At 38.2% G+C, this 26,266-nt stretch overlaps 1 protein-coding gene across 2 annotated transcripts in view; it reads left to right on the top strand.

Annotated features, from left to right (window-relative positions):
* The window catches only part of GLRB (glycine receptor beta), a 44,637-nt gene extending 37,075 nt beyond the window's left edge, over positions 1 to 7,562 (top strand). The window contains exon 8 of one of the 2 annotated variants that reach the window (XM_005148931.4): positions 7,244 to 7,562. In XM_005148931.4, coding sequence (XP_005148988.1) covers positions 7,244 to 7,540 — 297 coding nt within the window. In that variant the 3' untranslated portion in view covers positions 7,541 to 7,562. The remainder of the gene's footprint in view (positions 1 to 7,243) is intronic. The other variant, XM_005148930.4, reaches the window with a different exon arrangement.
* Positions 7,563 to 26,266: the final 18,704 nt, after the last annotated feature.

Here is a 26,266-nt window from a genome sequence, read left to right as displayed (position 1 = left end):
ATTTACCTGTAAGTTCTTAGAGGGGAATTGAGCTTAAAAAAAGTACATTACTTTATTTCACTTTAAGATGTCCCTGATCCTGATGCCAGGCCAGTTTGTCAGTGTTCCCTGAGAAGCAAGTTGAATTCTTGCTGCCTCTTGCAGCCATGCAGCAGTGATGTCTCTCCAGATTTGGAGAAGGGGCCAGTATGTAAGGTACATGGGGGTTGCTGGCGTGGAAGAGTCCAGGTCTGGGAAGGATCAGAGGGAGCACTGGGAAGCAAGTGGGGCGGTCAGGCATCCCTAGCACCAGCCCTCATGGAGCAATTTGTTTTCATGTGCTTGCTCCATTTATGAAAGATAAAAAGGGCATCTGGTCTGATATTAATGAAAACAAGCCATAACAAAACCACATGATTATAATTAAAAGTACAAGCAGCTATTGCTGCTTTTTTATTACAAGAAATTGGGTAAAGGGATAAACTTTTCAGTACACCCTAAATATTAAAAGCTTGATGGCATTTATAATGGAAGATAAGGAGAAGAGATCCCCTGTAGCAGAATCTGTAAGGTCCACCTGGAAGTTTTCAGTGGAAAGCATTTTTGTCACTGTGTCAGTGATGATGACCAATAGCCACCCACAGCCACAGTGAAGATGGAAGGATGAAAACAATGCTCACAATCTGCCAACAATCCAAAGATGGAGAAAGGCTTCCATGGATGCACAGCTCCATGATGTAAAAGCTGCATAGTGCCAAAGCAGCATACGCCAAACCCCTGAATCCATGCTTTATGACTCATGCCCCCTCCAACAAAACCCCTCAAAATGTCAGTGCCATTTTAAGCCCAGATGCTCTATCATTATGACTGTCTGATTAAAGTCAAGTGGTCCATCTGGCAAGATCACCCTGAATCTGTAGGAAAGAAGAGTAAAATCAACGTAAGCACTTCTGATGTGTTTTTCTGGGACTGTCAATGGCTATACATTTACAGGCAAAAAGCCATGAGAAAATACAGCTTGGCTCCCTTAGCTCATAGTGGCTGCAAGGAGATGGTGTTCCAAGTAGAGGAGAAAATTATGCAACCTGGTGGTAACTGCTGGCACTGGGGTTCTATTGGGAGTCCTCAGTAGGAGTCTGTGTGTGTTTCCTAGCAATGCAACATCATACGGTGAGAAAAACAAGCAAAAGGGAAATGTTTTGAAGATGAATCAGCTTCTTTTTGCTTTCACTGGTGGTGTGATTACAAGGGGAGATTGCACTGTTAACTATAACAGCACCCCTCAGTTTCAAAAGTCACATTTTCATCAAGCCCATTTATAGGAGCTATCCCCCATAGATAATATGATGCTGACTGGAGAGAACATTTGCTAAAAGAATGGCAGATGATGAATAGTGCCATGCAAGGGGTGGTAATAACTCTAAATCCAGCTATTTTGGGGAAAAAAAATAGTTCTATTGCATGCCTTACCTTGTCAGATCCATGTCTAGACTCTGAAATGTGACATGGTCTATGCTCATCTCTACTAATTTATAATACACCTAACCACTGGTGGTGACCTGTGGTGACCTAGTCTTCCCATACTGTCTTTTCTCCTCTAGTGGCACTCAAGACTCATATTTTTCTTGTAGAACCATCAAAACCTCAGTTTATATTTTATTTTGTATACAAAACCACAGGCTGCAGTCTATTTTAACAGTTTCTGGCAGCATTTCAGGTATGGAGTAGGTGCTTTCTGCTCCAGTGACTCACGTATCCATCCCTGGAGATAATTCAGAACATGACTGTAAAAAGACCCTGAGCAATCTGCTTTGAGCAGGGCATTGGTCTAGATGATCTCAAGGTCCCTGCCAACCTTAGCCATGCTGTGATTCTGTGATACTTTATGTATAAATATTTTTGTGCTGTACTTTGCAAGGAATATTTGGGATGTAATAGCAGATTCCTGCTGAGCTGCACCAGAAAACATGCTTAGTCTTAATATATACCAATGCTAAACAATCATTACATTATTGATGATCCACATCTATCATTATGGCAAGAGCAAGAGAAGAGCACAAAACCAGTGCAAGAAAGATTAATGACAAGAGTTTGTCAGAAAATTCCTTCTTCATCTTGTTTAGAAGACTCATACAACTGGCAGCACTAGTGGCAAATCTGCATGCCAAAAGGAGTTTGGGTGCAAGAGACAAGGTGATTTTATGGCAGAGAAAACATGTGTAGGACAGAGAATGCTGCATTACAGTAGGAAGGCACTTCAGCCTGCAGGGCACATGCTGAGCATGAAAAGCTGCCAGTGCTATTGCATCTTTGAATCTTTGCTCCAAAGTATGGGCAATACATTTCTGCTCTCAGAAATTCTTGATTTAAAAATGATGCATTTTATATTACACTTCAACCTGATGGATGAAGAGGGCTTGATCACGGGGTGAATAGTCCATTGAAAAGGATCTTTGTTCTATTTGCACAAAACAAATTTAGTCTAGTCCTGGTATTTTTGGTGCTGTGAAAGGACAGGTTTCACCAATTTGAGAACTATTTTTTCTATTTTGGGTGGAAGAATTTAAACAGAAAGATATGAGTTATGCTGGTGATGCTGATGCTGTGTAACAATATCTAAAGCAGATACAGACCAGAAGGGAAGCCAGACTAATTAAAAAACAAAAAAGCCCCAGCATAACTGAAAAAACCTCCCCAAATACTGAAAACTAACTCAACTTCAGGCATTTCTCTTTGATAGTAATTAATATAAGTTAAAATCCACAAATAGGTGTAGATAATAGGTGTAGGTAACAAAAGGGATGTATAGTTAGCATAACTGAGGGCAATAGGAAGTTACTTTGCATGTATAGCAAGAATACAAAAGCCAGTAACAAGACTATTGGTCCAATGCTAGACAAAGATATTTTAAGTATCAAGGATTAGCAGAAAAGGCAAAAAGTGTTGAACAAATATTCTGCTCTGTGTTTGGGGAAAAGCCAGATATATCCAATCAGATGATGAAATAGCTTTCATTGACAGCAGCTAATGAGGATGTTAAACAGCAGCTATTAATGTTAGACATTTTACAATCAAGATTTCAGCTTAAGTTGCATCTAGGATGTTTTAAATAGCTTAGTCCATGAGTGCTGTGAAACGTTAATGTTGATTTTTTAATAAATCCTCTAAAACTGGGAGGGCTGCAGAAGACAGCAAGAAGCTAACTTTGTGCCAGTACTTTTAAAGACTAAGTGGCATTACTTTAATAATTATAAGCCTGACATCAATCAGTGGAAAATATTGCATAGCTAACAGGAGGCTGACTAATAATTATTATTCATAAGTGTTATCACTAATATTATTCACAAGTCAGCCCCTTTAGCTAATAGATTCAAATGGGTCAGTGAAATTAAAGCTGATCTCTGTGTTTATTGATTTAATCAAACTGAATAGAATTTCTTAAAATATCATGAATTAGGTTGACAGCGGTAATGATGTGGAGGTAAGAAATTCTTAATAACATTTGACTTGGCTCCGTATGTTGGCCTGGTTACATCATCTGAGTTATGCAAAATCAAGGTTAGATTTGTTACCATCTGTAAGTACCAGCAGTTAATCAGACTAACTATAGTCATGCCTTGTGACTAGAAATTGAAGCCAAATAAATTCAGGTTAGAAATAAGGTACATATGTTTGTGGGGAATAAGGTCATGGAAAAAATTCTCCATCCTGGATGTTTTTAAAGGAAAATCTAGTGTAACTAGTTTGGGCCGTAAATGTGGAGAGTGAGAAGAGCACCAGAGTCAGTGATGGGGAGTTAGTTCCCCCTCCCTGCCAATCTGCATGGATAGGCAGCTCTTCTTATCACACTGCAGCTCTGCAGCAGCAGCAGTGGCAGGTGCTGATCTCGGCAGTGAGCACTGGTCAGCCTGGATGTTGTAAAAGGTGAGAAGGAATCATCGCAGTGGCCTTCTGGCTTCTATAAGCCATTTTTAGGTATTTTGAGCTGTTCATCAAAAGGCAGGTGTACTTCTCAACATATAAACCTAGACAAGGTGGCCTCATCCTGGCAGAAACAGGAGCTAGGTCTGTGTTTTGGGTCAAGCCCCAAGAGCCACGTTGCTTTTCCATGCCCTCCTTGCCCCCCCACCTCTGCACCAGAGGGACAAGAAACAGCTGCCCAGTTCCATCAGGGATGGGGGGTGTGCTGCACTATTCCAGTAGCCTCCCCTTCCCAAACAGCTGCTCCTCATCCCCTACAGGGAAAAAGCCAGTAGAAGCACCCTGTGGGCTGGGTCTGGCCAATAGATCGTGATGCTGTAGCAGGATAAGGCAAGTGAAAGCAAATATTTTCCAGGGCCAAGTTCTGTGTCAAGATAAAGTCAAACATTTAACAGTGGTTTACTTTCTCTACAAGTCTTCAGTATAGTACTCTAAAATAAAGTCCTGTGGTATCATTTTCCACACAAAACAGTTCCTGTAGCCTTTGGTAAGTGTCAAGAATATTGTTGCGCTTCTAGCACAAACCAAGACAGGATGAATAAAAAGCATATTAATATATATTATTAAAATAATAAAAAGCATATTGTCTATATTAATATGTTTTATCTCACTTTACTTCAGGAAAGTTGTAGGTCAAGTGAAACAAATTTAGATTAAAGCAACAGAAAAATTGAATAGTTGAAGATATGTATGAAAAGAAATTTAACAATACGTGTAGGCAGAAACTGAATATATATTATAGAGATGCATTAGATTTGTAAAGCTAGGGAGATGGGATTATCTTTTAAAATAACACATACTTCTTAAAGAAAAATTTGGGCCAGGTTGCTCTTAGAAGGGAAATTGTGTCACCCTGATAAATCAGGACTAAACTAAGCAGAGCTCTGTGTGAACATGCTGTGACCAGTCCTCTGCTTATAAGGCAGAGGTGACCTAGAAGCTGTTCCCTCCATTCTCTGTCCTGAAAGTGAATGAGAACTGACTTATAGCTGCCTTCAGGGGAGCACTCTCTAGACACTGCAGTTGGAACAGGAATATTCTGTATTGTAAATGAGATGGCTTAGACTACAATTAGTGTCACTGAGTTTTAAAATACATCTCTGGCAGTATGAGAAATGGACCACAAGTTTGCAAATCCAAAAAGAGGCTTATAATTTCATACATGATTCTAGTTCTTGTAATGGCCATATTAAATCTTAGTCGTTTTTACCATGGAAAATTGTAACATTCTGGGGCTCTTGAGCTAACATGTCCTGCAAGTTATCCTTTCATTGCACAAGGCTCTGTTTTATGTCTTCATTACCCGTATCATTGGGTATGATTCAATTGAAATGAACTTCTTGGATCACTGACTGACAGCCCCCATGTCACCCAGAGTCACATAATTGTGGTCATACATGTCTTTGTCACCACCTGACTGGGCAGTTTGCCACTGCTGGTCCAATACTGAACACTGTCCCAGGCTGTCAGCACTTTGATTACTGGGAAACAGTTTCAGGGATTTTGTATGTATGGTTTTGCCTTACCACCATGGAACACCTATCTTGTTTTTATTTTTCATAACTTGTAATCTTGGTTTTGTTGTGTAACCTGCACCTCAGTTTTAGTGCATTGGTTTCAAAACGTACTGTTTTCCTGAGAAATATAAGTCTGGCAAATCTGGGGAAGTGTATTCAGTCTTTGCTGAGGGAATAGTGCTGTGCTTCTCTTCCACCTTGCACTAGAATCAGCATTGTCAGAAGTGACAGTAAAAGCTTCAGCTGAAGTTTAGATCTCTTCTTGGCTGCCTCAATTCTTTTCATCAAAGGTACTTTCCCAGTTGTAACAGAGAAGCTAATAATATTATCCAGAATGTTTTTAATTCCTCTGTAAGTCTGGTATTGTACTTCACTATTACTATTTTAGTAACAAAATGCAATGATGCAAATAGCCCAAACTATCAGTCTAAGACTACAAAAAGCCAAAGGTAGAGAGAGCTGAGAGTAAGATGCCTCAGGGCATTGTGGAGGGGAAACAGGCTGCTGTGAAGGAGGGACAGGCAGCTTTTGGAAGAACCAAGTTTCCATGGATTGGTGGCTCAGGAAGTCCTAGTAAAACTTATGCTAATGGCAGTTGCCCATGTGTATAACTTCATTGTTAACCAGTATTTTTTCCAACTAACTCTCAGGTTATTGTAGGTGAACAAACAGCATAATTAATAATGCAATTAAGTTTCATAACCTGTATTCTTTCTTCTTCCTTTTTTTTCCCCTATTTTTTCCCCTGCTTTACTGTACAGTCCAATTGAAAAGAAACTTTGGGGGAGATTTACCCAAGTCACAAAGTACAGTGCCTTGCACTCCAAATATCTTCAAGCTCCCTGACCTGTGTGTGGGTGATCTTCCTATTGATCTGTTGTGCCTGAAATATAAACTTTACAAAATCCAAGGAAGGTAGTATAGGAACTTTATTTTTCCCCAAAACACTTCGGTTGGAAGGGCATCAAATACTTTTTTTCTTTTAAGTGCTTATTGTCTGTGCCAGTATGATTGTCTGGTCTATAAAAAAGAGTGATTCACCTGTGGTTACCTCATAGCACAGAGGTACTTGATCCCCAAGAGCACTGATGGAGCTGTTGAAAGATAGGTATGAAATTGTTAGATTTAGAGTTCCCAGTTACACTATTCCCCAGTGTGCTCATGGGAAGTGATGAGAAAGGTCTTGCATTCTTGTTACCTATTCGTAACAAGTCGCACCAGCGACTGCGAGTCTGAAGGAAGTGCCTTCTTGCCATGCAAGGTTGTGACCCTAGGATCAGATAGAGGGTATTGAGCTGGCTACTATGTACAATCAAACAGACTTCAATTATTGCCTCTAACACTGGTCTTTAGGATTAATTACTAATATAGCTTCCAGGCTTCAGAAAAATGTAAGTATTGAACAGTATCTGTCCTGCAGGTTCAACAGCACAGGGCCAATTTCCAAGAATACTCTCTACAGAAGTATTTTCCCTCTTTTTATCATCTTAAAATGAACGTGTCTAACTATAGCAGGTTGCACAGCAGGAGGCACCTTGTGCATGAAAAATTACACAATTATGAATGTTTGGATTAGTTTATATGATTGACTGATCATCCTTAAGTACTTTATCACGCAACCATTCAGCAAATTAGGCTGATGTAATGTATCGCTATCAACAAGTAATTTCCTGTATGTTTGTTTTCAGTGTTCTCTAGCAGCTGCATTAAGTTTCTTAATGAAATATTGTGAGTAGATTGTGATTCTCCCACTCTTTATTTCATAGGTTGGTGAGACCAGATGCAAAAAAGTTTGCACTTCGAAATCTGATCTGAGATCCAATGATTTCAGCATCGTTGGAAGCTTGCCAAGGGATTTTGAATTGTCGAATTATGACTGTTACGGGAAGCCCATTGAAGTCAACAATGGGCTCGGGAAATCTCAAGCCAAGAACAACAAGAAGCCTCCTCCTCCCAAGCCTGTCATTCCATCAGCAGCAAAGAGAATCGATCTTTATGCAAGAGCACTGTTCCCTTTTTGCTTCTTGTTCTTCAACGTCATATATTGGTCCATATATTTATGATAAATCTTTATTTTTTCATATGTGTAAAATACGTCCCATTTCATTACTCTTCCCAGTCATGAAGGCCACTGTGTGAAATAATTTGCATTTTCAAAGCAATATGTTGCATCTTGATGCCATGCGATTGTACTGAACATATGGCATCTGAAATTTGAATGAAAGCATGACACTGCAATGTCTGTGCTCCGACCAATGTTGTATATAAATGAACAGCATACATCCTGCTTTAGGAATATATATGAAGGACAATGCATACTACATTATAATGCTGAATAATGCTCTTCAGTTATTAGTAACATACAAAGATTTAAAGTGTTTCTGACAATGAAACTGATGTGCACGTTGAGTATTACTAAAATCAGTATTCTAATATATGTAGTATTTAACAGCTTTTTGCTGACTTCCAGAGGGAAACAAAAAAAAACATCCTGTTCTTGTATAATTTTAGAAGGCACATTGTTGAAGGAAAAGCTAAGATGTAATTCATATTATTTAGGCTTTGTAAGTGAAGGCAGCATTGATTAAGCTGATCTTGTCTATGTGGAAAAATAAAGGTCAGAGAATTACTAATTTTGTAAAATCAGCTCATTTGGGGTAAAAAGGAAAAGACAATTGTATCCATCAAGCAGGCACACTTAAGTGTGTGAGGATATGCTGACAATAAAACATTGGGCCAAATCTTGACTGCTGTTTCCTTGGACACAAACTAGACACAATATGATAAAACCAAGCAGTCTGCTTTCTAGACTAAAGGTATTAGGAGTTTTGGACAAACATCACAACATGCAGTTCAGCATCAGGTTATGTTATCCCTTTCTATATTACTCTGGCCTCTGGCTCATCTTCTGTAGTGCCTGGCAAGTCTGCAATATATGTCACCATTTTTTTATTGTTGTGTTGGGTACATCTTACTTGCTTTGTTTTGTTTATCCCCTTGAAAGTTTTCAGTTTAAACAAACTAGTTGTCAAGATTAAATCCCATTTTTACCACTATTTATACGTTTTCTGTTTGCCTGTTGTAGCGCAGATGACCAAAGCTAACACCTAGCCAGAAGAAGTGAAGATGTGTCCAGATGTCTAAGGGTCTGAGACTTAAATGTATTATGAGCCCCTGTTTCCATGTGTTAATTAGTGGCTGCCCTCATCAACTCATTGATTTGGAGGCTACTTTTTGGACAATATCGTCCTATGCATGAAACAATCCTGTTAGGAGGCTGCTCTCCATTTTCCAGAGTAAACCCTATGATGTGGAGATTACCTAAACTTGATTTCCTTGGAGTGTGTGAGGCAGGACCTTGGGTCTCCTGTGGGTGCCAGGGTAAATGCCTTTGTAAGGGAAAGTCATGAGGTGAAATGCAGCCAAAAGAAAGTTACTTGTATGTGGGCATCCCAGCAGTGTGTGTTCTCTGGGAAAGCACTGGAACTGGGCCTCAGCCCTTGAAAGCATGCCATAGGAAAATATGTCTCCACTTGTTGAGGTACCAGTTAGTTAAAATCTGAAAATAAGACAGCATTTCATAATAGGAAATATGAATTATTGGCTCCTCATAGGCTAGGAAAGGATTGACTGAAATGTGTGAAACCTTCTATAGCACAATCCCTTATATAGTGGGATTGTGTTTTATATAGACACAATCCCACTTGTTGTGCTGCATTTCTGGCTCATTCAGGATTTGTTGAGCCAATACAGGGCACAAGTGGACTCTTGGATCACTTGGATATTGCCCACCATGTGAATGCTGTCTACAAACAGTGAGCCTGCACAACCAGAAAGTCAGAAGTGAAACTATCAAAAGAGGGAAGCACACCATGCTTGCTTCACTGGGCATCTGGAGGATCTGCATGTGCCCAGGGTTTTTTGTGCCACTCTCTGATCAACAGCCTGGTTACAATGATTCGTGTTTGGGTTAAAGGGGTTTGCTCTTGGAATTATGGTCATGTGCTTTCCAACAGCCTCTTGGCCACTTTCTTATGGAGATGTCAGGGAGTCACTTTACAAGGTGGTCACAATTTGTTCTTTGGGTTTCTTTCTGATCCGAGGAAATGGAAAGGAAATCTGAGATGTGACTGAGCCATGTTGCACGTGGTGGGGGGAAGTGATATCTTTAGGATTTAGTTCAAAGTTTCAATGTTTCTGTCTGTTGAAGATGACTTGTAAGAGACAGTAAGAAGCAATAAGGCTAAGTCAAGGAGATGAAGAAAGGGAGGGGTAATTTTTATGCATACAATCAGAGTGCTATATTTATAGACATTATTTATTCTCATACTTGTATTTTTTCTTATGGTACTGGAAGGCAAGAAAATAATTACCCTGTGCTGGAAACTATATGAATTTTGGAAGATAATTTTCTTCTTAGAACTCTTATTAAATGGTTTATCTGTAATTAATGTTCACATTCTATCTGTATAATCTCAATTATAGATTTTATTGTTAAATTAATCTTTGTTCCTTCTTGCTTTCCTGCTTATTTGATGGCTTTTGTGTTTTATCATAAAACATTTAATCAATAATATACTGTAATTGCTTTCCAACTCACACAAAAGGAAGCAAAGGAATGTGTCTTGTTAAGATAAAGGCTTTTCATTCATTACAGCGCAAAACCTAAGGAAAGAAGCAAAGTTTTACAGCAAATTTGAAGCAAAATTTAAAATAGAACAGTATCAGCTGTAAAGTATTAATTTTCTTTTCACTTACACTAGATAATATTGCAGTATTTGTATTACCTCAGAATATATTAGTTTGTCCTGCTGAGCAGTAATAATTGATTTATTTTATTTTCCTTCTCTCCACCAAAGGTTATTGAGAATTTTGCATACCATATCACATTATGGTCCTCCAGCACCCTCTAGTTGTAAAATTCTGCCTGTTGACAACGAAGTGCAAATATAAAACTACAGGCAGTATAGGATGTTACTTGATAGTGACAATACAAAGAAAATAATATTAATAAAAGTCAGTGGACATAAAATCACTGGGCAGCTATAGAAGTTTGTCATGCAGTATGAATTTAAAATCATATAAATTAAGACATTCAGGTAGTAGCAAAGGTGAGGCTCATGAGGAACACATTAGAAACTAGATTAACTAGTCATGATGTCTGAACAAACTGCATGGCAGCAAAATCTGTTTCTGAGGGAGAGACCATCTGTGTTTCGGCTCACATTTACTTTAAGTTCTTCTGTTCACTGATATTAGAGTTACAAATTTCCTTTCTACCTTTAACATAAGCCCCAGTATTTTCTTGGCTCTTAAAGACTGAGGGGTAGTATCCAAACAGTTCTTCCTTTTCTTTCATGGTGTTATGGGCATTTAAATATCTTTGTATTTCAAAATTTTAAAACATGTTCAGACACTGCATCAAGAATTTCCATGGACTTTAATGAATTAATTTCTTTAGTGCATCTGCAGATTTAAGCTACACAATAAGTAAGGATGTGACTTGAAAAGTGTATCAGCTGCTGTGATTTAATTCCCTGTTAGGATGTGTGAAATGTACTGTGTGGAGAAATCCACACGTTAACTTTCTCATGCTGGTTCACCTCATGTTTGACACCTGGTTTTGGGAGCAAATCTATAGTGGGTTTTGGCACCTCCTCTTTTTTTCAGTCTCACAGTAATTCTAGCTGAGAAGGTGTGTGTGAGCATTCTGTCTTCTGAGTGAGGAAGGGAATTTATTCCTGTAAGTGCAGCATACAGAAAATGGACCACCTGGAAACATTGCCAAACAGCTTTCATTCTTCAAAGTCTTCCAATTAATTCAGACTTGGTAATGGGAAATGTGTGGATAAAGAGAGAGCATCTTCAGTGCCCTATTTCCCATTAAAAACAAAGTCATAACACTGCCTTTTGGGGTAGTTTCAATGAGCATGACCACAGAGATTAATCTGGCTGTATAATCATGTTGAAGGAAATGCACTTACAAGTAATCTTAATTTGAAAATATTTCACTCTGAAGAGAGACAATAACTTACTTAAGCAGTCTGTCAGAGCTGTTAAGGTAATCTGTTAAGAGACATTATAATACAGTTGAGACCGTTGGTCTCTTCTTCAATTAAAGCAGCTTACCATTATAGTTACTGGGTGACTGGTGCAGAGGATATTTATAGAGTAGGTAACAATAAATTATTTATTTCCAAGGGGATGCAACCTGAATATATGCAATGTCAAGTGATTTTTTCAGGCTACAGAGATAGCTTAGTGCTGGAATGAGTACAAATGTGGTGTGTAGCAAGCACAGGAATGATAGGACACTGTTACTTGATGCTTCACTGTACTAATTCCAGGATCAGAGAAGAGAGCGTGGAAAGAAAAATAAATTCAGACAGAGACTGAATAATAGTTTTGTTTGTGCCTACAATCTAACTTAATTATATAACAATTTAACTGCTCTGTATAATGATGTTACCTTTTTTTATAACTACAAATCACTAATTGAAAAAAGGAAAATTAAGCTTATCTTTGGTGCCAGACATACAGAAATGAGTTCTTTTCATATGAAGCTCTAGACTTAAATAAACAATGGACCATACAGAAAGCAGTATGCAGTTTTAAAGACAAAAAATTCTCCTTATTGTGGTTTTGTCTCTACTGTTGTATCAAATCAATCTGAAACAATCTGTGCTGCTTTGCAGCACTTCCTCACATTTTGCCTTACTCAGGAAAGTTGCTCACCCCTCTACCTCACAGCACCTGTCCTCATTCCATCAGTGGCAATCGTAGGCATTTAAAACACAGATTACATGGCTATTTTGCAATCTTTCTGAAAGTCCTTCATATTGCTATGAATACGTCCACATTGCAGCCACTAAAATGTCTGCAGCTAATGCAGGCTTAGCCACATTAGCTTCAAACTAGCTAGATTGGGGCTAGCTGGCAATGTATCCATGGTAACGGCAAGCTCTGGCTGGGAAGCCTACCTGCTGCCGTTGGAAATGCAGAAATAGACCATGATGCTAACCCCCACAAAGCTATTATGCTCATACAGTTGGTTTAAAGTTAGCTCCTGCGGGTGTTCATCATCCCGTGCCTATAAAATGTAGGCGTGTGCTGCATGACGCACCCTGTGCTAGAACGGAATTATTTCTTCCCACTGGTGATGTGGAAGATGCCACTGTAAAACATTCTCTCCTTGAATCTTGATGACACACAGGATTTCTGAACATATTTAGTTCTGTGTACTGACAAGAGTGTGCACCACACAGTAGTGCCAAAAATGAAACTCATTTTCCCTAAACAATCTGCATGTAAAAGATTGAGTTGGAGTCACCCACCTGAGCATGAATGTGCTTGCCTTTTGAGTCTAGGTTTTAAGCTGTCCTTTTTGCACATTTGAAGAGCCATTCTGTTTAAAGTCCCTGCCTCTAATAGTAGCTATTAGATCATAAGCTTTGAAATTAATAATGACATTAAAGAAACTAGTGATGCTAATGAGACTAAAATTTTAGAAGACCTATTTGGCTTCCACGTTGTCCATGGAGGTCAACCCTCGTTTTGAGGGGCACTGATTGCTTTTCAGCAGGGTGTTTCTCAACATAGCGGTGCCTATGAGCATTCTGGAGTACAGCATTGACTGACTTCCTGCAAACAAGGAGGGAATCATGCCCAATATGTAAACGAGATTTGGCTGGAAGGAACCGATTGCTGCCTGTGGATGAGCTGGGCATTGGTAAGCTAGTGGTGAGCAACTGTCCTGTACATCACTGACCTTTGTTATTTTTTAGTTTTATCTCTCTCTTTGTTATTTCCCTTTTTGTTATTACCATAGTTAGTAATATTAGTAGTATATTAATTAATTATTAGACTGTTCTTATCTCAACCCATGTGTTTTACCTTTTTGCCGATTCCCTTTCCCCATCCCACTACAGGGAGGTGGTGGTGAGTAATTGAGCAGCTGTGTGGTACTTAGTTGTCAGCTGGGCTTAAATTATAACACCACCTGATGAGGTCTTCAGGTTGTGGCAGTGGGTAGTGTGGGGTTTTTCATATATATCTGTATATGTTGTTTCTTTCTAAGAATATCCACTGTGGGAGTGTTTTTTCACTTAAGGAAGTAAACTCAAGCGGGTTTGGGGCCCAAGAAACCCTGCTGAGTATAGCAGGTCAAGTTGTTGTACCACTGCTGCCTTCAAAAACCTTTCAGCTCAGAGGAATCCTTCTCTAGCACCATAAATTGCAAGAAAAATCTGTGACTGCTGCTGAGAGGAAAAGCTGTGTGTAGGCAGCTTCCACCTTCTTTCACTGCAGCATACATCATGATAATCAATAGCACTGTTTAGCTTTTCCATTCTGCAAAGCACTCTTTCTATCAAGACTGAGTTATTTCCTTAGCAATACACTTCAGCTATCCTACCTTTCATCTCCATACAGTCAGAGCAAAGATCATGTGTTTGATGTTGATAGAGTTCATGATGGCAAGCCAGTGCTGATGTTCAAGAACAGATGAATGGTGATACACGAGAAGGCCTGGGACTCCCTTGATTCTCAAGTTTTAACATCACCTGTGTTATCCCATTTCAGTTACATCCCTATAACTCAGAATATTGTGTTGTTTGGATAACATCTCACAACCTGCATTATATTTTCAAGTTAAGTGTATTGAATCATTAATTTCTTGTCAAAAGCAGAATACAAAAAAGAGTTGTCTATGTGACTTTTTTTTAATGTTTATTTCCTCTATTAACCTTAAAACTTGCATTTGACCTAAAGGCTAGGGAAATACATTTCTCAGTGCTCAATAAGCCTTACATTGTCATAACAGATTTATCAGTGTCTCAGACAGGCTCGTTCTTTCAGATTAATTTGTTTCTTTGACTCCCAAAGGCCAGCTCACTGGAAAACATTAATTTGCAGACTGGCTATTTCAAGGCATAATACTGACAGGAACTGACTGTAAAGACTAATGTTTTTGAGCAATCACACTCCAGCATCAGTTTCTGCTTTTGACAAAGCCTGTCTTCCTACCTGCTCCTGCTTCTGACAAATCCTGTTTAACTTCAGCCTACTGGAGGGTGTAAAATCTTCATAGGCTTTTTGAAATACCTGTCTGATTGTGTCAGCTTCTGAGGCAGCTCTACTTCCATTCCTTTTCTCAATGTGCTCTAGGATCAGCCTATTACAGAAACAACCTCTTTTCAAGCAAATACAAACAGTATAGAGCATCTATTGTGAGCTACAATCTACTTCATGGAGTTAAACTTTAGATTTTACTAATTAATTTTTTGTATTTTCTAGTTGTTTATTTTCCTGAGGTGGATGATTCTTAAATAAATACATTTCTTAAATGAATGAATGACATTCATCCAAAACATTGGACTCACTTGATTTCTCTAGACTTAAAGTCCTTTGCAGTGGTCTTAAAGCCAGGAAGGCATCAGAGGATTTACTACTGCTTAATCCATTACAGTTGCCTTACAGAAGTGCAAAGGCAAGACCCCCTCCCTGTGTAAGACCTGCCCTATCTGGCTGCATGCAGTGCAACCTGGCCAAAGGAAAACACAGCAAGGTTTCCCAGACTCCACACCTTTGCAATAATGTGTTCATCACGTTCCCCATTTGATGAGTTTTCTTGCAACATAGAGGAACTTTATTTAGAAAAATAACAACAGCGGTGCCATAGTAATATTCCCAGAAACTGCAGTTTCATGGGAGATTTTACACCACTACCGTGGAATATTGAATATTATGAATTTCACCATGGGAGATTTTAAACAGAAAATGCATAACCAAGTTGGCAACACTTTATTATCTGTTACCCACAAGCATGGCTTTATTGCTTTATTTATCATATGTTTCCATATTGTTCCCGTTTCAGGAACAGCATTTTAAAAAGGGGATTTTTCTAAACTTATGAATTATTAAAGTATATTGTAGTTTACCCTACTTTTTTCCACAGGTATATAGAAAAGAGATAGTGTATTTTACATTACAGTGCTCTTGCAGCAAGTTTACTGATCTCTGTGAAGAAAGTCTTGATGAAATTAAATAAGTGGAAAAAAATTTCATGGAGTGTGCAAATGAAACAGTCAGGAATAAATCCATTTATGTAAAGATCACGCTGAGAGTCTGATGAGCTTTGACAATTGGAATAAATTATTTTGACTGAAAGGAGATTCCAGACTTAAAACAGGACAACGCTGAATCGTTCAACAGGTTTCATTTCTCAGTTGAAAAGAAAAATGTAACTTTATAGAAAAGACTGGGTAGTCTTGTCCATACTGACCTTATATCTGCCCCTACCCAGCACGCTCTGCTGTAATACAGTCTTTCTGCCAGTTCATGCTGCAAGAATCCAGTAGATGAAATTCTTTCTTCTCTGACCAGGCAGCAAGAAGACTGCTGTTAGTCGACTGGCACATGGTGCATGGCTGAAGGCATGGCTCTGTACACAGTGTAAGTTTGAACATAGCACGTAAGTGATGGTCTGCAGCTAAACACATTATCCAGTAGCTAAAGCAAGCCAGGTGTCCCTTCCCCAGATCTCCTGTGCAAGTCTGGTAGCCTATTTCCTCTATTTTCTTATGTTTCTTTGCATCAGATGATAGATGACAACAAGGCGGCTTTCCTCTGCACTGAGGGCCTTTTGTTTAGATTGGACGTGTCCGGGATGAAAAATAATCTGTTGCTATATGTTGTACATTGCCTTAAGGCACTACTGTAAAGCATACAAATAGCAATAAAACTTATTTCGGTCATTGTTAATCATAGATTCAGTGGTACACAGTACTGACACCTGTATCTGCATTCTCCCAGTCTTAACATTTCTGGAAGGAGTCTGGCTCTGAATTCAAGTAACTGATATTCCCTTTCATTTATATTGCTTTTACTTTTTAGTTCTTCCTGATTTACTCTCAGAGGAGGGTCAAGCCCACTGTATGTGTACATTCTTCCCTTTAATATTACTCCTTTCTGATATCTAAAAAGGATTCTAAAACCAACCTCACAGTTTCCTCCTTGAATCCAAATTCTGCAGAAGAATCTGCAGAATAACAAAGAAGTTGTATCTTTATAACTGCACATTTATCCATTTATAATTTAGTGTATAAGCACGCATACCCATATTTAATATAACGTCTTTCTTAGGACTAAGCCTTCATGAAAACAGTTTGTCAGAATTTAATAACTTACCAGTGTTTTCCCTTTCCATTATTATTATTATTATTATTATTATTATCATGTTTGGCAAGTGTTTTCAAGGTACATTTATATCATACCACATATTTTTTCAGTTCCCTATAATATACATGATCTGTGCCATGGCACAGAGTGAGCTGTGGGATATTAAATCACATACTGGAGTAGCTCCTTCAATTGCAAGTTCAGAACCACTGTTGCCACCTATAATGTTATCAACAAATACTCTTTTTTAGAGAAAAACTTTGATCAGTTTGTATCCAGTATTTTACTAGATTATTAATTAATATTATCAATGCCATATGGTGATCAGTATATTACATTAATTACTACTAAATAAATTAATAAAACAGATACTGAAAAATGTGGGTATCTTTCCTGGGGTTTGTTAGCTAAATCCTTGAGGTGAGAAGCTCGTATTAGGTGATTCAGTCTCATTTGGAAGACAATAATCCAGCAGCAGTGTAGCTATAATCACCTAGTTCATACACAGGGAAACAAGAATGAACGCCACACATCTGTCTGATTAACTTATTCTTGCTTAGTGCCTTCTCCTGGATGTAGTGGAAGCCCAGCACTGCTTTTGGCAGAAAGCAGGGTTTTCTTTCATGGTTGACATTCAAAAGCAAAGGAATGCAGGACCCCATGAAGAGTGGTATTTCCAATCCATTTAACTTCACAGCCATTTCATGGGATGTGACTGTAATTGATTATCTGTATGTATCAGATAATTATTTGTCAATAACACCAGATTGTCTGTTCTTCTAATGAGGCACTGTATTGAGATGAGTTATAATTAATAAAATTATAGAATAATCAGATGATTAATGGAGAAAATTCCACTCTGAAGGATAACATTTATAGTCCAGACATTTTTTTATGTGCAGCGTTGCAATAGCTGTGAAGAAGTAATACTGCATTCCGCTGTCTTGTTCAGCAGTGGCACTCAGAGTGCTGGTGAGATCTGTGATTTTCCCTAACTGCCTCAAATAACCTGACTCTTATCACTGTAAAGAAAATCTGAACTACTGCTACTATTCTGGTATGAAAACATCAATAAGAACCAGGTGTTTCTGGATACATGCTTGAGGCCAGAATTTTCTGATCTCTTTTTATTTCCCTTGCTTTTTCTAAAGGAGGTGCCTTGTATGGTCTGGATAAGCTCATTTCATTGCCTTTGGCATTTATTTGCTATAGCTGACCAGCTTCTAAAATTAAGGTCCTATTTGTTGGCAATGCTAAAGCCACAGGGCACCCAGCAGAATACAGGCAGAATGTTGATGAAGGCGCTTCTCCAGAGAATGCATTTCAGTACTCATATTTAGTTCAGATACCATCAACAAAGACTTTTTATAGTTTTAGTTATAGAAAGTGAGTTTCTTAGATCATGTTAGCAGACTTGTTTCATTTAACAGAAAGGCATAAATGCTGTATTCAGAATAGCAATAGCTGGCACTCACAGGCTGGGCACAACCAGGACATGGGAGAGAGGATGGATCCCTGTTGGAGCGTGCCGGTCATTGGTTCACTTATTATAAAGTTCATAAGCCCGTTCTCTGTCCTTTTTCTTTGTAGCTGGTTTAGACCCAGGACAGCAATGTTCCTAAGTTTAAGGTGAGGTTGTTGTGCACTCTACCATCGTTGAATCACTTTTGAAACCCCATCACCTTGTCTCTTTCAGTTTAAGACCTTGACGCATTCCTTGTGCTGTGTATGTTGACCTGTAATGAAAGGAAACTGCAAATTTCAAATTGTTCAGAACCCAGCTATCTGCACACATCATCTCTGTGTATATGTCTTACTAAGGCAATGCAATTGGTGAAGAATAAAGAAAATCCCATGTTAAACTGGCGACTACATAGACTCCAGTAATGTTCCAGCACTTAATCTGTATAAGACAACTTGCCATTAAACACAAATTATGTTTCAGTAAAGACAAGCAGTGTCATTTAGGTTGTCTTTAATGGCACAAATATTAAGCAGATTTTTTTTCTACTACAAGCTCTGCTATTAAACCCCATATTTAAAGCAATTATGCAGTTAGAAGAATGTTATTTCTGTGCATTTACTATGATGCAAATGCATTTCTAGTCCAAAGTATGTAATTCAGTGCCTCATAAGAATTGTTTCTTTTTTTTCTTACATTTCTGCTTTGGTTTTGTTTTGTTTTGTTTTTCCCCTGCTGTAAAAACTTGCCTTTAACACCACACTATCACAGTTAATCTCTGGGAAGATAAGGCTATGCAGAGGTGAAAGTAAAAATATTTCTTATCTGTGCTGTGAACTAGTTCTGGGACTGAAGAACTGGAGTGGTTTGTCAGAACTAAAAATAAACTCCTGTTGAGCACAACTGTGCACATTTCCATGATAACCTGAGTGAGCTGTTTCTTGACAAGATGATTTTCTCAAAATAAAGATTATTGATGCCAAAGAAGTAAAGGTGAGTCCAAAATATATTTCTGTTGCTTCAAGATCATAATGATAAGGATAAGAGATCTGATGTTTCACAACAGTCCTTTTAAGCTTATATCCTGATTTTGCTGGGATTTTTCAAAGAATAGTGTAAAATGCCTGTGGTGGGTAATTGAACAAAAAACCTCACAAAACTTTCTACTTTTTGGCTATTTTCTGAAGAAAGGAATTATTACCTTGTATCATGCAATTCTATCCATTCCTTCCACTTATTTTATTTTTAATGTTGCTAAGTGCTTCAGCTCTCTAGTATAATTTCTGCAACAGCACAATGTGTCTTACTCATTAGTGTCACAAAATACATTACTTTCACATTTGCTCAAGTGTTTTTTGTATGATTGATATAATTTTTTCTTTTTATTTTTTTAATCACAACAGGGAACTTTGGATCAGTGTTTAATCTCTTTCTCACTATAGCTTAAATTCCCCTTTATTTTCCTAGTGACAGAATCCCTGGCAAGCTTATAAAATTATAAAAGTGATCTAAATAAAATGCAATGTAATAGCAAAACCATTTTTAAACTAAATCTATATCATGAAGATATCTCTTTTTAAAAGAAGTGTTTATTATTCTACATTTTAAATTTAAGGAAAAAAGGAATAAACCCCACAGCTTTACACAATTTGCTTATAAATGAATCTATGGTCTAATTTTCAGTTACCTGTGGGCACATCAAACTTTGTTACACTGCCAGTTTAGTGTAAAGTGGTCATGACTGTTAGCAGTCATGACCACTTTACACTACACACTACTTGGTACTAATGGGAAGTGATGACCATGTACCTTCTGATACTTCTGCAAGATTCAAAAGGGAAACACCCCTCCAGAAGAAGAAAAATGGAGGTTTCATCTACTTTCTTGGTGACCACAATAGATTTTGTTCTACTTTACTGTAGAAGGAGCTAAAAAGAAGGCTGTTGCCATCATACATCTCACTACATTGACAGCCAGCCAAATTTCCTGTGCTCTTTTAGCTTAGAAGGGGGCATCACAGCCCCAGGGACAGAGGTGACATACTGCCCTTTCCCCTCCCCTAGAGTGTCTCCTGACCCATTTGTTCTCCAGGCCAAAAGCAGGGTTAACGCTAGTGTTGTCATTGCAGCTTTTCTGTTTCTTCAAAGATCTCTTGGCCTCAAAGCCTTGATCATACAGATACTGTTTCAGACAAAAAGTTAAGTCAGAGAGATTTACTCCTGCACTGTGGAATCTTTTCAGAAGCTGTTTCACTTGGATTAAGGAGTTTAGCATAAAAGTTAGGGGTTCATTAGTTATGCTGCAGTGAAAATCATCTTTGCAAAGCTTGTGTGAATGCTATCCTGAATCCTGTGCAAGGTCATAAAACAAATTACAGTATTGACTAGCAGTGCAATACCACTGTCAGAACTTCCATTAACTGACTTTACCTTGTCAGGACACAAAAAGAAGTCAAGTCCCTGACATGCGTTGACCTTGTCAAGGTGTCAGATTTGCAACAGGTTCAAAACCTAAAAAGATCAGCTGATTTCTCCAGGTTTCTAAGGTAGGTGGAGAAGGCTTATATTTATGGATAGTTTTAGTTTTTCTGAATGCAACACTAAACAGAGAACTTGCCTTCTCCATGATGAGAATGATCATTACATGGTCCCTTTCTCACAGTCTGGTATCTGTACAGTATCCTTGTTCAAAATAATACCTAAGCATACTCACTGCAACTGCAGAAACAACTTCCTGCAATATTCATAAAGTGCTGCTGTAAGGAATGTTTGAGAGAGTATATACAAAGTTTTTATTATCACTGGCACATGGGTTTCAATCTGTCTGTGATTTATTGATCTGGACCTGCTCCTCAATGTAGTCACTTGGAATTCTGAAGATGTGAGATCACTGCATGGTGCTGTGATTGCTAAGGAAGAAAATACTCAGTGGTTTTGTGGGAAATTGCTTCTGTTGTACAGAAAAAAGGTCCAAGTCACAAGTGAGTAGAAATAAGAGAATGAGTAACAAGAGCATACCCCAGATATGTCATCAGAGAGCGAGCTATAACATTCTTGTCAGCTTGTATTTGCCTTTTAACATTTTAGTGTGTTGTTCATGAATGCAGGGAACTGAGGTGGAGAAGTGATTTGACAGGTACTAGCCATTTGACAAGTATCATACCTCAGCAGAGTACAGTCCACCAGTATATGAAATCCAATGTCTTTGTCATCTCCAAGGGGCTTTCCAATATGAATAATGAGTAATACATTTCTCACAAGTGACAGAAAAGATGCAGGCCTACAGAGGAATTTCAGTGATGAAGAACTGACCTGAAAAATGGGTGCAGGCTTCATATTTCAAACATAGATGTCGGCATGGAAAAAGGAGCAAGAACATGATAAGAATAAAAAACAGCACTGGAGTCAAGGCTGGCATTGCTCATGGAACAGATGGGAGAGGTGGCGGATGAAAAGAGAAAGGATCAAGGCTGGCTGTTACAGTGTAAAGCAAAAAAACCATCACGATTGAACAAGCTGTGCTCCACAGAGGGAATGGAGATGGTAAAATCAAAATAACAGGAGAGAAAAATAGTCTGATGGTGATGCTTTGGAAAACCAGATGGCAATCAGGCAAGGAAGGGGACAGCAAGGAAAAAGAGAGGTAGCAGGTAGACAGGGAAAAATTAGGACAGGGATAAGAAATGTATTCCTTGGGGCTGAGACAAAGCAATGGAAGTATTTTATACTGTTGGAAGAAAAGGGAAGGCCTTGCCAGACAGGAATTACAGATTTAGCACACATAGTCTAATCTGACAGTGTTCCTTTTATTTTTTCCAGAGACTTAATAATAATCTCCGTAGGAAAAAAAAAAATAGTAATCTATAGCAGATTTTCCACACGTATGAATAGTTCAGCACACACCCAAGTGATTTTATCGGCAAAATAAATACAATGTTTTTCGTAAATAGCAAGGATGCAAGTAGCTCAGATAAATACAGTAAATCCCAATTGGCTATAAATTTCTTATAATGGTTAGCTAAGCTAGTAACAAACTGCACTGTCACAGCTACTATACAGCAAAGAGAACTTAAAGTTGTCCAATTATCACTAATTATTTTACATCAGTTATACCACTGGGTAGTGAAGTTGCTTTTTTCACCATCAGAATCGCATAAGAGAAGTTAGCATAAGACATTCCTCAGTACGTGTCACCCCTGGGTATATGTACTGTTAATGGAAACAGTACATGTTGGCTAATCAGAAGAGGAAGCAGAATGAGCATGGCAGATCGGGATGTACTTTTTATTTTAAAAAGACTCGTGGGATCCAGAATGAACATATGGGACTAAACAATTTAAGAAAGATTTGGAACTTGAAACTCTCATGTGTATTTCCTCTTTCTTTACATTTACTGGTATTTGCAAAAGTTATGCAGATTTCAAAATTCCTAAGACAGCAATTTTTTTTTTTTCTTTTTGGAATGCAAGAATTATGTGATCAGCCATAGAACCAAAGGATTCCTATATTGGTACAGCATTTCTGCAGCCTACAAAATCTGCGTAATTCAAGAAATTTTTACTAATGAAAAAGTAATAATTCTGAATATAAACCCCAAATATTGATGGCATATAAGGCCAGTAGGGACCACTGAAACTATTTAGTCTGAGCTCTTGTAAAGGGCCTTCTTATATTTAATTTTTTCAACATGAATTTTTAGAAAAGAATCTTGATGTAATTAAGCATTTTCCAGGGCTGAGGAATTCAATATAGTTCTCGGTATCTGACTGCCATGGCTAATGGCACATTACTAAAACAGCAAAAGAAAATATAAACTTTATTTCTAATATGATTGATATCAACATTCAAATAGTGTTTTGTTGGTTTGTTGTTTTTTTTTTTTTACTGCATCTATCTCCTTAAATGTTTTATATTATCAAAGTTACTTTCCTGGAGCGTATACTCCATGTCACTGAGTCATTCATGAATGATTCTTTTGATGAGTATATGAGGTTATCACTAAATGTTTCTGAGAGCAAGGCAAAAACTCCCTGCTCTTCAACCACTTCTGAGTTTCTTTCCATGTCTCCCGTGCACCTCGTGAAACACTTGCTCATTTAGTTGAACTGCAGCCACTGCCTCAAAGAAGATTGTGCCAGGATGAATCGTTGAGGAAAGGTTTTCCTGATAAAGTCATATTTATTTCTGACTGGCACATACATTAGCCCTTTCCAGCTTCCTCACTAACTTCTATGTTACATTCAGAATGCCATCCGTTAGAAGAAACTGTTAAACCAAATACAGCCATGATCAAATCTTGCGTTCTTAGCACTAAGTAGAAAATCTCTCCCTGACTTCTATGGAATCAGAATTAAGCACTTAGCCTTTTTAGGCGTTTGACATCTTATTATTTGATATCTGGCCTTCTGTCATCTGTCATTGTTTTCATTATTATTGCACTGTTATTTTCCTTTCAACAAGTGATTGATGCTTATTATTAACAGTTCTCCTGTTGATGCTTTGTTCAGATTCCAAACTAATGCATTTTTATATGACCTTTTATCATGGATTTGAAAGAATACATATAACAATCTTCTATTTTTAAGATTTCAATCCTTACTTACCTCTTGCTAGATCCTTTTCACTTTCTTGTGCAAAAAGCATTGAATGTGATTCCCAGTAATGTAGTCCGATTTTTTTTATGCACAGTGTTAATGAGTATGTCTATTCTTAGTACACGGTCATAAATTACTATCACCTATAAATTTCTTTTTTCTCTTCTGCCTGCTTGCATCTTTTCAGTTAGCATAAGACTATTATAAAAAATAGAGTTGAAGAAGGCTTTATTTTATTATTGGCATTTTCCCCTGCTATTAAATTCTGATTAAACTGTTTTCTTGCTGATTGACTAGTCTATGCTGTCCTTTTGTACTTACTCATCACAGCTGAAATCTTTTTCTCTGGCACACCACCAGCAGAATATGGTCACACAATTCGGCATTCTTTCTGCATGTTCTGATATGATGATACAAATCTGGATGCACATACACACACACACATTGTGGATGATATATACCCATATGTACTCACAATTCTGTAATGGAAAAGGATGTATTAGAAAATCAGCAGCCTGGGTGGTATCAGTTGTGATTGTCATTGCAGTTGTTACTAACTCACCGCAAACAGTGTACAAAACCCCCAGCTGTAATTGGTAATTAACTTCTTATTCATGTCACTTTTATTTTACCTGCCTGCTATGCTATAGGTCCTGTGCTGAAGGTCTTTCACTTGAAATATTTTGCTATCTAAGAAGATAAAGTGTATATCACCATAAATTATTCTTACTGTATCTGACAAAGGTCTTGATGTGAATATGAAATAGCACTGGTCTCTGTGACACATACACACACAAAGCAATCCAACCAACCAAAAAACCCCAAGCAAACAGCTTACAGATTTAAATCCTTTCTATAACTGTAAAAACTGGGATTCTTCAAGATTTCATTTTTATATATGGAGTAATTTTAATCTTTTTTATATTTTAGTTCAGTGTGCAGCTGCAATGTAAATTGTTGTTTGGTTTGTTGTTTTTTTCTTTGTTTCATTATTAAATATTAAAAACAATCTTCAAGCTGAGATTTTTGCTGCATTTTAATCTCATCTGATATACATAAGGGGATTCTTCAGACAGGGGTGAAAAAGGTGTGTGTGTCTATGATATACCTGTGCTCCTGTTAAAGATTGGTAATATTAAGGTGTTTATTAAAAGCAAATGCCTGTGCATCCCATTGTCTAGGGCACAGTGAGGACAACCTGAACAAAAGCTTTCCTCCAATACCTTAATGTACCAATTGTCACAGCAACACTGTTCCTTTTGCAGAATTCAGCTGTCCATTGTATCAAGGGGCACAAAACCTGACCTTTGCGAGGGACAAGGCTGGGGGAGAGAGCAAGGAATGGCTGTAGAGACTCTGCCATACCACCCAATGAATGTCATGGGGTCTATGAGCTCATGGTGTTAAAGCTTTCTCTCTTATTCAAGATCACCTCTTTTTCTGGTAAGAGAGATGACGACACAGATACAGACAGAAAATAGTACAGAATTTGCTGGTGAAATGACTCAAATGAAACAAAATTCATCATGAATCAGTGATGGATAAAGGGCCTCAAACTGCCTACTTTCTATGTGTTCTGAATACCTGAAGCATCAAGACTCTGCTTTGTATCTAGAAAGGGGAATTCAGACAATTTAATATTTTTTTTTGTAAAAAAAGGGAGATGCAATGAAAGATTAGTATCCTTTCCTACATGGATATTCCTCATCTTTATTAACAACAACAACAAAATTACAAATATGCCAGCAAATGAACAATTAATAGCAAATTCATTGTCACAGTCACAATATCACTATACTGCCTGTTCTATACGAGCTGTGCATGTGTCTGTGCATGTCTATGTCTCTGTGTGTGTGGTGCATAGCAACAGACTTTGTGCCAACTGAAACATGTTAAATTTAGCTTGCACGAAATAGTACGTCTAGCTAACATAGCCAGAACCCATCTTGGAAAAAAAATCTCCATTATGCATGAAAATGAAATGTCTGAACAGCTTTAAATCTTCCTGCATATTAACTTTTCTGATTTGGGAACAGAAATTAAAAATACACTTTTCAGATATACCTACATCCCAAAGTCAACTTGGTGAGGACTAGTGAAATAAATAAAAATCTAGGAAAAAATGTGGGGCTTTGTTTTTTGTTGTTTTTGTTTTTTTTTTTTTTTTTTGGGGGGGGGGGGGCGTGTGGGGTGTGGTTAGTGGTGTTTCTTTTTCCTTCATTTCAGTTTTCCACCTAAGCTGACACCTCTCGCTGTCACAGAGAGAAGTCGGCGTGTGATTGATTCGTGCCTCTGACTTCCACCCGATGAAAGACATGCAGACGCGAGGGCTCCTCATGCGGGTGGAGGAGCTCGGGCTGAGGTACCCAACTTTAGACGCGCTCTTTAGGGGCATCCCGAGGGGAGATGTGGGGGACAAGACACCCCCCCGAGGCAATGGGGCTGGTCCGAGCGGCTAATCCCGCAGGCTGCCGCGGGCACTGACCCGCACCCGCCGCCTTCCGCCCTGCCTCTGTCCGTGGTGCTGAAGGCTGGCAGCGGCCGCGCGCGAAGGGG

Source organism: Melopsittacus undulatus, chromosome 7 (assembly GCF_012275295.1).
Source record: "Melopsittacus undulatus isolate bMelUnd1 chromosome 7, bMelUnd1.mat.Z, whole genome shotgun sequence".
NCBI classification, from domain to species: domain Eukaryota; kingdom Metazoa; phylum Chordata; class Aves; order Psittaciformes; family Psittaculidae; genus Melopsittacus; species Melopsittacus undulatus.
This window is presented reverse-complemented; position numbering and strand designations above follow the sequence as displayed.